We start from the raw sequence: 15473 nt of genomic DNA, 5'->3' as shown, positions 1-15473 counted from the left end.
ATATGGCGTTTTCTAAAATAGAAAGTTTCATCTTTAAAACGAATCTTCTCTTCGTTCACGGCCATAACGCACACGAGAGCGAGGAATTGTGTCAAATGTGCTTGTGTCAGCTTGTAGAGTGCTGTCAATCGAAAAAGGATTTACTTATCTACGAATATCGAATTAACATAGTAGGTGGTTCGCCATTAAATATCTAATCAATTTTCTCGCTAAGGAAATGGCGGATACTACCGTGGATGCAACGAGGCGTTTAAACGTTAAGAAACAGACATTGGACGACGCTTACGCTGCGCCCGCAAATTTTCTCGAAATTGATGTGATTAATCCAATCACACACGGCGTCGGTAAAAAACGATATACCGATTACGAAGTTCGCATGAGAGTAAGTTGAAAAAATTTTAAACAAATATCTTATAAATTAATTCAATATTTTTCATTGCTCTTTACGATTTATATGTCCCTTTTATATATCACGTTGTTATAAAAAGAGAGAAAATAAAAAAAAAAGGGAAGGGAAAAAAAGATCCACCGAAACGTTCCCAGTAACATTGATATAAATTGAATATTTTGTAAAAAATTATTCCACGAGTAATTTTACATACACGTACATATATATATATATATATATATATATATATATATATATATATATATATATGTATATTTGTACATGTTTTTTAAGAAAACTTTATTTTAATTATTATTATCCATACGTTACCTTTGTTCCCGATTTCGACACGTCCATATATTTAAAAATTTTTTTTCGATAAATTTCATTCGTATATATTTCCTTCGTTACATATACAAATATATATATATATATATATATATGTATATCTCCCAAGAGAACGACGATATCAGTCGCTATCACATAACAGTAGATAAACGAATTTAATGAAATTATATTTCTCTACTTTATTTCTCTGTTAGAGGATACCTTAGTAAATTTAAAGATGTCTTAACCAATGTTACTATTTATAGGGTTTCTGTGATGATGCTTTTGTCTATATTAATTATTCTGTCTATTATTAGAAAGATATTTTTTATTTCTTTCCTTTATAACAAACTGATATTGTATTATGATCTTAATTACCCTTAATTTAAAAGTTTCTTGTCTTATTTCTTTAGTGTTTTCTAAATTTCATTTTTTCTTTCTTTTTTTTTTCTCTCTCTTTCTCTCTCTCTCTCTCTCTCTCTCTCTCTCTTATTTTAAAGACAAACCTACCAGTCTTTAAAGTCAAAGACTCCACAGTCAGAAGAAGATACAGTGATTTTGAATGGCTTAGAAACGAATTGGAAAGGGACAGCAAGGTATGTCAATTTATTAAAAATTATTAGTCATAATGATCAATGATATTAATATAGAGTGGATGTTATGTAACATGATCTTCATTTTATTTTTCTTTTTTTTTTTTTTTTTTTTTTTGAATTCTCAGATTGTTGTACCGCCTTTACCTGGAAAGGCATGGAAACGTCAAATGCCATTTCGAGGAGATGATGGAATTTTTGAGGAAGATTTCATAGAGGATCGAAGGAAAGGTTTAGAGATATTTGTTAATAAGTAAGTATTACAGAATAATGTTTTTTTAATTATAATAATAATAATATGAGTCAAAGAGATTTTATAAATATTTATATTATACGTTTTAGAATAGCTGGACATCCCTTGGCACAAAACGAGCGATGTTTACATTTGTTTCTTCAAGAACCTGTAATAGACAAGAACTACGTACCTGGGAAAATACGTAATACATAAGTAATAATATTAAGACAACTCGCAAGTATGTTTCACCCAGTCTTTGATATTTAAGCCATATTTCATTATTTTAATAATGCTTCATTGAGAGATTCAAAGAGATCCTTCTCTGTATATATATATATATATATATATATATATATATATATACATATATATATATACATATACACATACATACACACAGATATATATATATATATATATATATATATATATATGTATATGTATATATTTGATAATATATAATTGAGTTTTTTCAGTGCTGTGATGTTCAATAAAGTTTCTCAGTTTTCAAATAATTACATTTAAATCGGTTTTATAAAATTCGCGAAGGATCTTTTATCAAAAGTAAATATTAGTTATCTTTATAAGAGGACTATACACGATCTCAAAAAGGAGAACAAAAAAGAAATAAAGGAAAAAATAATAATAATTTACACATCAGGCAAGAAAAGAATTACGAAGATGAATCACTATATTAAAAAAATGACAGAATTTGTGCATATATATATATATAGAGAGAAAAAAAGAGAGAGAGGGAGAGAGAGAGAGAGAGAGAGAGAGAGAGCACCAGAGCATTGTTACATTTTTTGCATAATTTTTGGTGCACAAATATCTGTTCATTAAAATATGGCTTGTGGAAGTAAAAAAAAGTTAAAAAAAAAAAAAAAAAAAAAAGAAAAAAATAAATAAAATAAATAAAATAAAATAAAAAAAAAAAAAAAAAAAGAAAAAGGTATTTATGTACAAGTTGCTCGGTAGAAAGGTGCAAACGCATAGAAATAATTAACGTTAATTGATTTAAATTTGCACTTTCGTACTTTCATTGGAAATTTGCAACTTCAAAACATATTATCACTTTTAAGCAATGAAATTATTGTAATATATCTTGTTGTTTATAATCTTTCTACTCTTGAGTTTTAATATTGTTTCTACCAATTATATTTTGATGGACAACTTGTACGAATCTATATATTTTTTTTTTTTTTTTTTCCCCCCCCCAAATAATTTATGTACAAATTATGTGTATATTCTAAAATACGAATTTTCCTTTTAATTAGTAATTAAATAATGATTTAGTCAAAATAATTCAATTTTTAAAATAATAATGAAAGATAATATAATATAAATATCTATTTGCTAAAAATATTCTCGAAAACATTTGTACGTCTCCAATATTCTGAATCTCTTTGTTGTGTTTAAAATTCTCATTTTCAACAAAAATGGAATAAAGTAACTATTGTTATTATTATTAATATTACGTTTATTGTCATTGATATATTGTTTTGGAAATTGAGAGTAAAGTGATTAATTTTTTTATATAATGCCCCCTTATTATTAATATTATTTTTCAGAAATATTTAAAATACAATGAATATAATATTTAGACAGGTACAATCAAATGAATACATGTGCTATAACTCTTGTCTCTAATTATTTAATTATTAATATTCATAAGATTAACTTTACAAATATTACATGTGCACACAGCAGATTTGAAAGTGTTTTTAAAGAAACGTCTTTTTTGCTATTCTTTTTGTTTTGTTTTTTCTTCGTTTTTCTTTTTTTTTTTCTTCTTCTTTTTTTTTCCTCCCCTCTAATATGAGTATTAATTCGATGAATATACCTTAAAATGACATATTCATTTTTATCAGTCTTAAAAAAAAAGAAAAAAAAAAAAAAAAAAATATCTCAAATCTTTCTAACATTAATAATCGTTAAAAAGAAAGAAATAATGTCCATTCATATGGTGACATAATAATTTATAAATGTATTTTTTTTTTTTTTTCTTATTTCTAAAGTGTTTCAAAAATGGATACACTTGTTTCTTTATTACATATATATATCTTGACTTGTCCTAATGAATTTTCTATTTCGGAAGTAATTGTCTATGTATTTGTTAACACAATTTTCTTCTGAAAATTAAAACAGAGAAAAATTATAAATAAATAAATAAATTATTATTATTATTATTAATATGAATGTTTATAAAAATGAGATAATAAGATTTAATATCAATATGTGATATCTTACCAGGAAATGTATTCTCAATAATAAGCATATCAGCAATATGCTTAGCTACAGCTTTAAACAATTGACGATCTTTAATTCGTCTTTTTTTATAAAACGGCATAAGATATTTAACAATCCAAGGTGCTATCCTTTCTTTGCAAGCAGTCAAATGTTCTTCTATACAAATCGGTGAATCAGGCATCATTTCTTCTTCCTCAGATTCTCCAAATAATTCGATGAATTTTTCTTTTATTTTACCATGCTTTCGATAATTCGTTAATGACAATTCTGTCATTTTAGCTTTTAATTTTGAAACCTGATGTACCCTTTCGACGAACCAAATACCATCAGTTTTCTTCTTCTGTTTACTTTCACTTGTTTCTTGTTTACACTCTATTGTCTCTTCCTTGTTAATTTCCATTGGCTTTTCTGCTCTATTTTTCATTTCTTTATAATAACTAAAACTAAATTTTCCTTGAACAGTATTAGACATTTTTACATTACTCTTTGGAATATTATTACTCTCTTCTATATGTTTTTTGAAATTAGATGTTAAAGTGTTATTATCACTTTCTAAGCTCATTTTACTGATTTCTTTATCAACACTAGCCTTACTTACGCCAGAATGTTTTTCGATTAACGTTGTTAAATCGCTACTATCATCACTCTCACAAAACATATCTTCCATGTGTTGCAAAAGAGAATCTTGTGAGTTTTCATCATCGTTTTGAACACACTCTATTGGTTGTTGAATAGAACTAGCTGTTGATACCGTTTGTGTAAAAATTGTCGTCTCTTGACTTTGTTCATCGAATATCAATTTGTCTGTATCCTCTTCTTTTAATAAAAGAGTTTTAACACTTGCATTGTCTTGGATCAATGAAACATTTGATTCTTCTATACAAGGGACTTTATTGTCCATAGATAAAATTTCTTTTACATTAAATAATTCTTCATAGTTAGACGTAATGCAAGCGTCTTGTGTAGTATTACTTTTATGTTGATCACAGAGATTATTTTTTAAACAGAGGTTATTAGTTTGTACACCTACGTCAACTTTATTTGACGGTGTCTCTAAAAGCATAACCAACTGTTTATATACTTTTTTTTGAGAGGTGTGCGATTTAATATCTGAAATCTATTAAAAAATAATTACACACTCTATCCCAATGGAATATAATCTCTCTCTCTCAAAAATGGTATCTTACCATTTTAAGCATATGTTGTCTATACAATGAAGCTTCTAAAGAAGATCGTACAGCATTCAGTTCCATTTGATCCGCGCACTTTTTTAAATCACAATTAAAAGTCTCTTGATTCTTTTGTTTGTAACATACTATGTAATTACTAAGTAAACATTTGTGAAGATACGAGAAGTATACTGCACGTACCTGTTTCAAATATACATCTCATTTTTAATTTTATTCTATTATTTGATCAAATTTGAATTAATTAATTTCAAACATGCTCATGCTGCTATATAAATATATATATAAGCATATATATATATATACATATATACATATATACATATATATATATATATATTATATATTTTATAATGAGATATTATAATAAAATGTAACATGCCATTGCAGTAAGTCGTAAGAATTCATGATTAGGAGTAGAAGGTAAGAGATAATTATTTCCAGTAATTGATGGTAGTGGCATAGACAAGATCTTATCGAGTTCATTCAAACTATCATCATCGTCAATTTCATCTTCGTTAACCTCATGTTCTTGTTTCAATGCAAATGGCAATGTCATATCCATCGTTTTTATTGCTTTCATATTCATCTTTTATTTAACATTGTCATTGAAATGTTATTTAATAAATAACAATTTTACTCTATCCTCTTTCTTCTATCTTTCTCTTTCTTTCTATTTCTCTATCTCTACAAAATTATTGAAGCACCGAACGTATACACATTTTATAAAGCACAATATAAAACAATACACATTTTTATTCTATCAAACGAACATTTGTTTGACTCACGTGAAGTATTATTTACAGATTAAAAAAATAAATAATTAATTAATAAGGGAGAGTTTATTTTTTTAACAGGAATCGTTCCTAAAATCGAACAATGACACCAAGCGGCAATTTTCGAAAGCTCTAAACGAGGATTTTTATTAGATCGGCCATTCTTGTTTTACAAAGTTTCAAATTAACAATTGATCTTTCAAATATCGTCATCTAATATAATATAAATAAATTTAAATCAACATTAAAAATGAAATAAAAAAATAAAATAAATAATGTCTACATTGTTAAACAAAAACAAAAATATTTTGTATTTTCATTTTATATTCTTATTTGGAACAAGTTTCGTCGATATGGTAGATTACTTGTTATCAATATTATCGACCATTATCGATTTTTAATTCGATCCAATTAGATTATTTAAATCATATTTATTGATTAGTTATTTTTTTATCAATCAATGTTAACATCCATTTGTTATATGTCATATCTTTTAATAATTGAGAATTACATATTTTTTCGTAACGAATGCCATCTATTATTTCTATAATTTATGACTTCAGTCGAAGCATCTGTAACGTGAACGTTCGGAACTCCTTTGAAAGGCTTAACAAGGAGTCACCTCCACGTTCTTCATTTTGACAGGTATATTTTAAAATATATCAATATTATACCATTTTATTTAATATTATATATAATTATAAATAACTATTATATTTTAGATAATTTCTCTGAACATATGTTTAAGTGATATATCTTGAAAGTATTATATCTTATATGAATCAAATGAGGTTAGAATTTCATGGTCAAAGGACTAACAGATTTTCTTTATGATACATGTAATTAATTAATGATAATAATTTATTACTTTTGTAATATAAATAAAAAGAAGTATTTATGTTTTCTCAGTAATTAACATTTTAGTGGATATCAATAATTAATAAATCTTGATTTGTTTTATAAAGTTTTTATTGTAACATGCTTTACATATTTTTGTAATCTTTAGAATGCCATTCCATCTAATAAATATGCTTTCACATATATATGTATATATGTATATATATATATATATATATAAAATAATTATTTCAATTTATTTCTTTAAAGTATAAAATTTTTTTTAATAATCAAATTAATATTTATTAATATTTATTATCATATTTTCTGCTTTTTATTCGATAAGCATCGTTAATTATAATCAATTGATAAAGAAGAATTTAAAGAAATTTATAATTAGTTATGAAAAATATCTGAAATATTTTTATTCTTTTATGCAGCAGCATAAGGACAAGTAAATCTTCGACATCATGCCACCAAAAAAGTCTATGGAAGAAACTGATCGATTGACTCGTATAGCTATTGTAAACTCCGATAAGTGTAAACCTAAAAGATGTAGACAAGAATGTAAAAGATCATGTCCTGTAGTGCGAATGGGGAAACTTTGTATAGAAGTAACTCCATACAGTAAAAAGGCATCTATTTCTGAAGAACTGTGTATAGGATGTGGTATTTGTGTAAAGGTAGAAATATTTTTATATTTTCTGTTTTTCTTTTCCTCTCTTTTCTTTTCCTTTTTTTTTCTTTATTTTTTTTTTCTTTCTTTCTTTTATATATATATATATATGTATATATAATTCATTTCAATATTTCTAACAGTTACATATATCTATTTGCTGACAATAATTCAGATTATTTATATAGTCAGCCTTTATTTAATCATAGGGTTTAAATTGGAGGCTTCTTTCAGAAATGTCCATTTGAAGCCATATCCATTATCAATCTTCCTAGTAATTTAGAGAAAGAAACGACGCATCGTTATTCCAAAAATTCATTTAAATTGCATAGACTTCCTATACCACGTCCTGGAGAAGTCTTAGGTTTGGTTGGGACAAATGGTATTGGAAAATCTACCGCTTTGAAAATTTTGGCAGGAAAGCAAAAGCCAAATTTAGGTCGATTTTCTGTATGTACTTTATTATTTATTATTTGCAAATAAATTTATTTTTTACTTTTCTTTTAATATTAGCATTATAAAAATATGATATAACAATTTAGGATCCACCGGATTGGACAGAAATATTAGGTCATTTTAGGGGTAGCGAGTTACAAAATTATTTTACTAAAATATTAGAAGATGATTTGAAGGCTCTTATCAAACCACAATACGTTGATCAAATTCCAAAAGCATTGAGAGGAACGGTTCAACAATTTTTAGATAAAAAAGATGAATGCAAAAATCAAATAGAAATTTGTCAAATGTTGGGTATGTGTAATGTGTATATAATTAAATATTAATTAAAATTGTATGTGTATATTATAATTGTCGCGTTCTTTTTTTTTTTTTTTTTTTTTTTTTTTTTGAATGAATGAATGAATGAATTTTAATTTTGATTTTAGATCTAATGCATATACTTGATAGAGGTGTCGAAGCTCTTTCAGGAGGAGAACTTCAACGTTTTGCTTGCGCTATGGTATGCATTCAAAATGGTGATATTTTTATGTTTGATGAACCGTCTTCGTATTTAGATGTTAAACAACGTCTTAACGCAGCTGTAGCTATTCGATCATTAATTCATCCAGATAAGTATGTGCATTATATATAATGCAAGTTGTAAATATTTAAAATATGTTTCGTTATAAAAAATAACATTTCTTTTTTTTGTTTTTTTTTTTGTTTTGTTTTTCCTTACTCTCATTCTCTATTTATAGATTTATAATCGTGGTGGAACACGATTTATCTGTGTTAGATTATTTGTCCGATTTTATATGCTGCCTGTACGGTGTTCCCGGTGCTTATGGTGTCGTTACTATGCCTTTTTCTGTACGAGAAGGTATAAATATATTTTTGGATGGATTCGTTCCTACTGAAAATTTGAGATTCCGTGAGGAATCTCTTGTTTTTAAGGTTGCAGAAAGTGCAACCGAAGAGGAAGTGAAGCGTATGAATCATTATGAATATCCAGCAATGACAAAAACAATGGATTCTTTTACATTGCACGTTGAAAAAGGACAATTCACGGATTCTGAGATTCTTGTATTGTTAGGAGAAAATGGTACTGGAAAAACAACATTTATAAGAATGTTAGCAGGAAATTTACCTCCTGATGATGGATCAGGTAATTTACATAAGAAAAATCTGACAATTTATTTTTCTTGATTATTATAATCAGTGAGATTAATATCTTTTATTTATTTATTTATTTAATTTTTTCTTTTTTTACATTTCAGGAAGTATTCCGTTGTTGCATATAAGTTACAAGCCACAAAAAATCAGTCCTAAGTCTCAAGGCATTGTCAGACAATTGTTGCACGAAAAGATCAGAGATGCTTATGTTCATCCTCAATTTGTAACTGACGTAATGAAACCTTTGAAAATTGATGATATTATGGATCAGGAAGTACAAAATTTATCTGGGGGAGAATTACAACGTGTTGCCATGGCTCTTTGCCTTGGTAAACCAGCAGATGTTTATTTGGTTGACGAGCCATCAGCTTATTTAGATTCTGAACAACGTTTGGTAGCTGCAAAAGTCATCAAAAGGTATTTATCAAAAGAACAGTTCTCGAATTTCTAAATTAATTGACAATTATATTGATATTACAATTATAATTAAAAAAAAAAAAAAAAAAAAAAAAAAAATTCTAATGCTCGCTTTTCTTTTAATCGAAATTTTTCATTCCCTCGAATTTGTCGAATCGATTTTCTATTTAAATTCATATTTTTTAGGTTTATATTACATGCAAAGAAAACAGGATTTGTAGTAGAGCACGATTTTATTATGGCTACTTATTTAGCTGATCGTGTAATTGTATTTTCTGGTACGCCATCATTGAAAACGACTGCACACAGTCCGCAATCTTTATTAAATGGTATGAACAGATTTTTAGAATTATTAGGTATTACTTTCCGAAGGGATCCTAATAATTTCAGACCACGAATTAACAAAAGTCAATCGGTAAAGGTACGTATAAATTGTATCATTATTATAGATTGTCTCATGAAATTATTATTAATTATAAAATGTTTATATATATATATATATTCTTTCTTTTTCTTTTCTATTTCTTTTTCTTTTTTTAATTATTCATTTTTTATACAGGATTTAGAACAGAAGAGAGCTGGTCAGTATTTCTTCCTGGAAGAATAAGAAAGTGCACACGTGTCTTGTATACGAATTGGATAGGAGCATATGCAAGATAACGTTAAGATACTTCGGTAAAATTTATATTTACATACATTGATAAAGGATATCTCTTAGGATCAATGTGAAATGATTCTTACAATAATAATTGCATTTTATGCGAAAGGGATGAGACATTTGTTTTACCATCGAAAGTGATCTACTATTCTGTATCTTGCACGAAAATTCTCTTCTCACTAATTTATATTATTATTATTATTATTATTATTATTAAAATGGAAATAAAGAAACATCACAATTGGATATGTGACATCTGGAATAGGTTACTCCTGTGTAAAAATAAAAAAAAAAATAAAAAAGAAAAAAAAAAGGAAGAAGAAAAGGAAGAAAAAGGACAAGGAAACAAAACTAAAAAAACATGCAATATGTAATATCTTTTTGTATAAAATATTGATTACTATAATGTCCGCGCGTAGAATTAATTTATAATTAATAAGACAAAAAAAAAAAAGAAGAAGAAGATGAATAAATAAGAACATCATGATTTTCGTGTACGCTCGCTATGCAACATATGAACCATTGTAAGGATATGAAATATATGATACGTCATAAGAAGGAAATATTCCACAAGTATTTTGTCTTCAATTTATTTTTTTTTACCTTATCGTATAAACAAACAAAGCTGATAATATTTGTATGACGTTATGTAATTTTGAATAATGTTTATTATAATGTACAATATTTTATCAATGATTAATGAGCTTCACTTATACATCTTGTCATAATGTTATGACATTCTAAGAAAAAAGTTCTTAACTTTGCAAATATAAAAGATATAAAAGATATTATTCTTTTCTTTTTTTTTTTTTTGTGTATTGTTCTAAACAAAAAAATGTTCTTAGATACAATTTGTACAAAGAAATATTTTACTTTGGACAGGTAATTTGTAATTGTTAAAAAAGAAAAAAACAAAAGGAAAGAAAAAAAAAGGAGAAGTGTACATGTATTTAAATGTATGTATATGAATATACATATGTTTACCAAAAAAATGGTTGTATGTTTTTAACGATAGATTAAATACCCGGAAATATTTATTATACCCTCCGATAAGTACAATTGTTCCTGATAAAAACTTATATTCTCCTACTTATGTAAAATCATTCTTATAAAAGCTCTCTTTAAAAGTATGCCAACAACATTTGAACAGGAAAATAGTTGATGAACTATCAACATGTCGAAAGTTTTATTCAATAGTTTATTTCTTCCTTTTTTTATTTTATTAATTTTTAAAGAGATTCAATGTACTAGTAAGTATTATTTTCTTTCTTCTCCTTCTTTCTTCCTTTTCTCCATTTTTTTTTTGTTTTCTTTCCTTTGTGTTTCTTCGTTAACAACAAAATTACATTTTCCCAATGTCATTAATAGTTTTATTCCTTTTTTCATTGTATAAAATATTGTAATTGTTTTCTTTTTTTTGTTCTTCTTTATCTTTAAAATTTTTATATTTTAATGTAAGAATTTATTATACTATATATATATAATATAATATATTAATAATAATATATATATATATAATTATATATATTAATAATATAATATAATATATATATATATATATAATTGTAATATATTTTTTGATTCTTTTTTTTTTCCATGACTTTGTAATTTTTGATATTTAGAAATAAATGGAACAACAGAGCCGTCTATAAGAACTGCAAGGGATACAAATAGACAAATAAAATTATCGACACCTGAAGAATGTTTTCGTCCTTGTGATGGAGCACAACCGCTTTATTGTTATTATCATTTCAGATTAGAATATTACACAACAATGGCAAGGTATAAATTCGATAAATGTTTTTTCCTTTCATTTTTTTTTTTTCTTTTTAATTATTACATGTTATTTTTCGTTTATATTAATGCATTTAATCCCGGGAAAAATAATGTATCCTGATTGGTCAATGAAATAGACCAATCACGAAATCATCGGAAAACCATTATGAATTTAAAAAGATTTAACAACTTCTATACTTCGATATTGATAATAATTATTAATAATTTTCTACAGTCCTTGTAATGCCTGTCGTACGAATAGTTTTGAAAGATCAAAAAATCTCTCTAGTTGTGAGTGTATTGTCGGTGATGGCTTTGAGAAAACTATTTTTTCTATTAATCGTCAATTTCCTGGACCATATATACAGGTTAGTTTAAAGAAGAAAATAAATAAATAAACAAAAAGATTATATTTATTTCTAAAAAAAAATATGCATATATATATATATATATATATATTGTTTTTTTTTTTTTATTTATTTAAAAATATCCAACGAGACGCCAATTACAAAAATTGAACGTTCGAAAGCGTTACAAAATTTATTTCTCTTAATTCTATCAATTTCGCAGGTATGTCAGCACGATAAGCTTATAATCGATGTAGAAAATGCTGCAGAGGCTACAGACACCACGATACATTGGCATGGAGTCTTTCAAAATTTGTATCAATATTATGACGGAGTACCTCATATAACTCAATGTCCAATTTCGGCACCTAATACTTTTAGGTAATTTGATTTTCTTCTTTTTTCTTTTTTTTCCTTTCAAATCATTAATTGTTGATAATTCATCATTGACATGATTTCATTAAAAAAAATTGCATTATTCCTAATAGATATCAATTTGCCGTGGATAATCCTGGAACACATTTTTATCATTCTCACTCTTCATTATTTCTATTGGATGGACAACAGGGACCTCTGATAGTACGTTCGCCTAAGAGTCAAGATCCTAATGGACATTTGTATGACCATGATATATTCGATCATGTGATATTCTTGAGCGATTGGATGCATGGATTAGCTATAGATCATTTACCTGGAAAATGGGCCGTGAGACCTGGTCAAACTCCTGATAATTTTCTTATCAATGGTTTAGGAGATTATACGGTGAATATTATTTATATTATTTTATATACATTTTTTTTTTAATTTAATCGTCATCGTAACAACATATAATATAATATTTTTCTAATAAAAAAAAAAAAAAATTTAGGATCCAAATACGGGAAAACGTAGTAATACACCATTGGCATACTTCAATGTAACCGCTGGTAATAGATACAGATTTCGAATGATCAATTCATTCGGTACAGTTTGTCCGGCCGAATTCTTAATCGAGAAGCATAAGTTAACCGTAATTGCATCCGATGGTGAAGATTTGGAGCCAGTGGTAGTGGATAAAATAGTTTCTGTTACAGGTGAAAACAATAGAATTGAATTTCGTTATATTTAATCACTTGCGGTGGAAAGACGTGTCACGCACGTCGAGATGCTTCTGTTACTGAAACACCAGTGACGTGTTACACACGTCGTCAGGCGATTGTCGCAAAAAGAAAAATGCATTGATAACTTTACACTTCCTTGTGTAAAGTTATCAATATTTACTCTAAACTGTAAAATGAAAAATAATAGTGAAGCCAGTGATATTATTTGCACAAATAAAAGGAGAAGACAAGACAATGTAGAATCCTAAACGTGCCCCAAAATGATTTGCACTCGATTGTTCTTACACGTGCAACCATGAATTTCTTTGCACCGCAAGTGATTAATTTTTATATATAGATCATAAAGAAAATATTTTATTTGAGAATTTTATTTCACAGGTGAACGTTATGATTTCATTTTGAATGCTAATCAAAGTAGTGGTTCATATTGGATTCAATTACGTGGTCTAGGAGAGTGTGTCAATTTGAAAATAATACAATTTGGTGTACTCATCTATGGTAGCAAATTGGCTCTACCAAAAACACCTAGACCTACTTATGATAATCCTATAAAGAGTGTTGTTGTAAGTGTCTTCATTCGATAACAAGAAAACATGTAAATATATATATATATATATATATATATATATATATATATATCTCATTATGATTTTAATTTGAAATATACTTTTAGGAATTGAATTCGTTGAGTGGACTAGATTGTGGGAGTGCTACGTTAACAAATAATATTTGTATAAATCAATTGAAATACGCGAGAAATACACCACAAGAGGAACAAAAAACATTTCCAGATTTACGTTTATACATACCATTCTCTTTCTTTCAATATGATGAAAAGATGTTTAACGTTAACTCTTATAATCCCTTCTTTAGTAAGTACGAAAGACGTATACTTTTTAAAAATAGATATTAATGATTCAATGAAATCAAATGAAAATGTTGAAATATTTATTCATTTTTATTCTTCAGTCGCTTTCGATAGAAGTTTAATATCAAGTTTGGTAACAAATATAAGTTACACTGAACCAGAATCACCTCCAATATCACAATATGAAGGCTACGAAAAGCTATGCACTGCTGATGAAGTATCTACTTGTACGAGACCATGTTTTTGTACACATGTTATCAACGTTCCAAAAAGTGCACTAATCGAAATTTTACTCTGCGACGAAGGTATGAATATAATCATCTCATGAATTTACATGAAATTTATTTTTTTTTTCTTTTTTTCTTTTTTGCATATAATTAAACCAAACCGATCGCTAACGATTGACTTCATATAAATTGTATAATTATTCAAATGAGTTTAAAAAAATTTGTATTTTAGATCCATTTGTCTTCCTATATCATCCTTTCCATCTACACGGTTATAGTTTCCAAGTGATGGCAATAAAAGATTTTAATGGTACAAAACCGACGAATAATGATCGTTTCAAATTTCTTCAAGAATATGACAGAGGTCTTCAAAATGGTAAATACATACGACAACCAAGAAAAGATACTATTAAGGTACCACTTGGAGGTTGTGTGATATTACGTTTCTATACTAATAATCCAGGTATGAAATCAATAAATTCAACATTCGATTACTTTGTTAATTAATTCATAAAAATTAGATATTATTATTATTATTATTATTATTATTATTATTATTATTATTATAGGATGGTGGCTGTTTCATTGTCATTTCTTATGGCATACGGTATCTGGTATGGATGTAGTTATTCATGTAGGTAACGATACAGATTTGCCACCAGTACCAGAAGGATTCCCAGTATGTGGTAATTTCAAGCCATCAGTATATATTTAAAATTTATAACTGAAATATATATGTACATATATAAAAGTCAAGTGTCGCCTGATTTATGATCTATGAACTATTGTATTTTATGAGAAAATTTGATTATTGTTATGAATTTATTGTTATCGTTAATATTATTCATTGTTACTTATCATATTATTGTTATTATCTTGTGTATATATATTTCTATATACACATATGGAATCTTCTCTTGTAAATTTGACAAAAGAAAAATTTAATGGATGTAAATAATATAAAAGGATAAATAAAAAAAAAAAAAAAAAAAAAGAAAAGAAAAAGAAAAAGAAAAAAAAAAAACAAAAAATTTGAGATATTCATTGAGATGAATACGTTCTCATTGTTTTAAGAGATACTTCTTTATTTAACAGTCGGAATATTACAATATAAATTAATATGGTTAATAAAAGATACGTATCTTATTTTCTTTTCCTCTTCTTCTTCTTCTTCTCCTCCGTCTTTTTTTTTTCTTTTGT

At 26.5% G+C, this 15473-nt stretch overlaps 4 protein-coding genes across 7 annotated transcripts; 3 read left to right on the top strand and 1 right to left on the bottom strand.

Annotated features, from left to right (window-relative positions):
• The first annotated feature begins 4 nt into the window (after nucleotides 1-4).
• Nucleotides 5-3015, top strand: LOC124428088 (sorting nexin-12). The gene is made up of 4 exons (XM_046971709.1): nucleotides 5-382; nucleotides 1216-1311; nucleotides 1437-1561; nucleotides 1651-3015. Exons 1-4 carry the CDS (start codon nucleotides 218-220, stop codon nucleotides 1754-1756), a joined length of 492 nt encoding a protein of 163 aa, XP_046827665.1. The 5' UTR covers nucleotides 5-217; the 3' UTR covers nucleotides 1757-3015.
• A 166-nt stretch (nucleotides 3016-3181) lies between these two features.
• On the bottom strand, nucleotides 3182-6036 carry LOC124428085. Its single transcript, XM_046971701.1, has 4 exons — nucleotides 5363-6036; nucleotides 4981-5163; nucleotides 3794-4910; nucleotides 3182-3675 (listed from the first exon to the last, which is right to left on the bottom strand). The coding sequence occupies exons 1-4, from the start codon at nucleotides 5567-5569 to the stop codon at nucleotides 3593-3595; spliced, it is 1590 nt and encodes a 529-aa protein (XP_046827657.1). The 5' UTR covers nucleotides 5570-6036; the 3' UTR covers nucleotides 3182-3592.
• A 210-nt stretch (nucleotides 6037-6246) lies between these two features.
• On the top strand, nucleotides 6247-10531 carry LOC124428084 (protein Pixie). Of its 4 annotated transcripts, none has more exons than XM_046971699.1 (10): nucleotides 6320-6401; nucleotides 6479-6547; nucleotides 7034-7276; nucleotides 7504-7719; nucleotides 7812-8019; nucleotides 8154-8340; nucleotides 8466-8872; nucleotides 8985-9297; nucleotides 9484-9718; nucleotides 9857-10531. In XM_046971699.1, the coding sequence occupies exons 3-10, from the start codon at nucleotides 7064-7066 to the stop codon at nucleotides 9902-9904; spliced, it is 1827 nt and encodes a 608-aa protein (XP_046827655.1). In that variant the 5' UTR covers nucleotides 6320-6401; nucleotides 6479-6547; nucleotides 7034-7063; the 3' UTR covers nucleotides 9905-10531. The 4 variants fall into 4 exon arrangements, with proteins under 4 accessions (XP_046827652.1, XP_046827653.1, XP_046827655.1 ...); XM_046971700.1 differs by having other exon boundaries at nucleotides 6323-6401; nucleotides 7037-7276; XM_046971696.1 differs by lacking the exon at nucleotides 6479-6547 and having other exon boundaries at nucleotides 6247-6401.
• A 525-nt stretch (nucleotides 10532-11056) lies between these two features.
• On the top strand, nucleotides 11057-15419 carry LOC124428083 (laccase-2-like). Its single transcript, XM_046971695.1, has 11 exons — nucleotides 11057-11205; nucleotides 11578-11737; nucleotides 11967-12099; nucleotides 12302-12459; nucleotides 12567-12840; nucleotides 12947-13151; nucleotides 13557-13741; nucleotides 13852-14050; nucleotides 14148-14351; nucleotides 14506-14736; nucleotides 14843-15419. The coding sequence occupies exons 1-11, from the start codon at nucleotides 11130-11132 to the stop codon at nucleotides 14986-14988; spliced, it is 1971 nt and encodes a 656-aa protein (XP_046827651.1). The 5' UTR covers nucleotides 11057-11129; the 3' UTR covers nucleotides 14989-15419.
• The last annotated feature ends 54 nt before the right edge of the window (nucleotides 15420-15473 follow it).

This window comes from Vespa crabro, chromosome 11, assembly GCF_910589235.1.
Source record: "Vespa crabro chromosome 11, iyVesCrab1.2, whole genome shotgun sequence".
Classification (NCBI taxonomy): Eukaryota; Metazoa; Arthropoda; class Insecta; order Hymenoptera; family Vespidae; genus Vespa; species Vespa crabro.
This window is presented reverse-complemented; position numbering and strand designations above follow the sequence as displayed.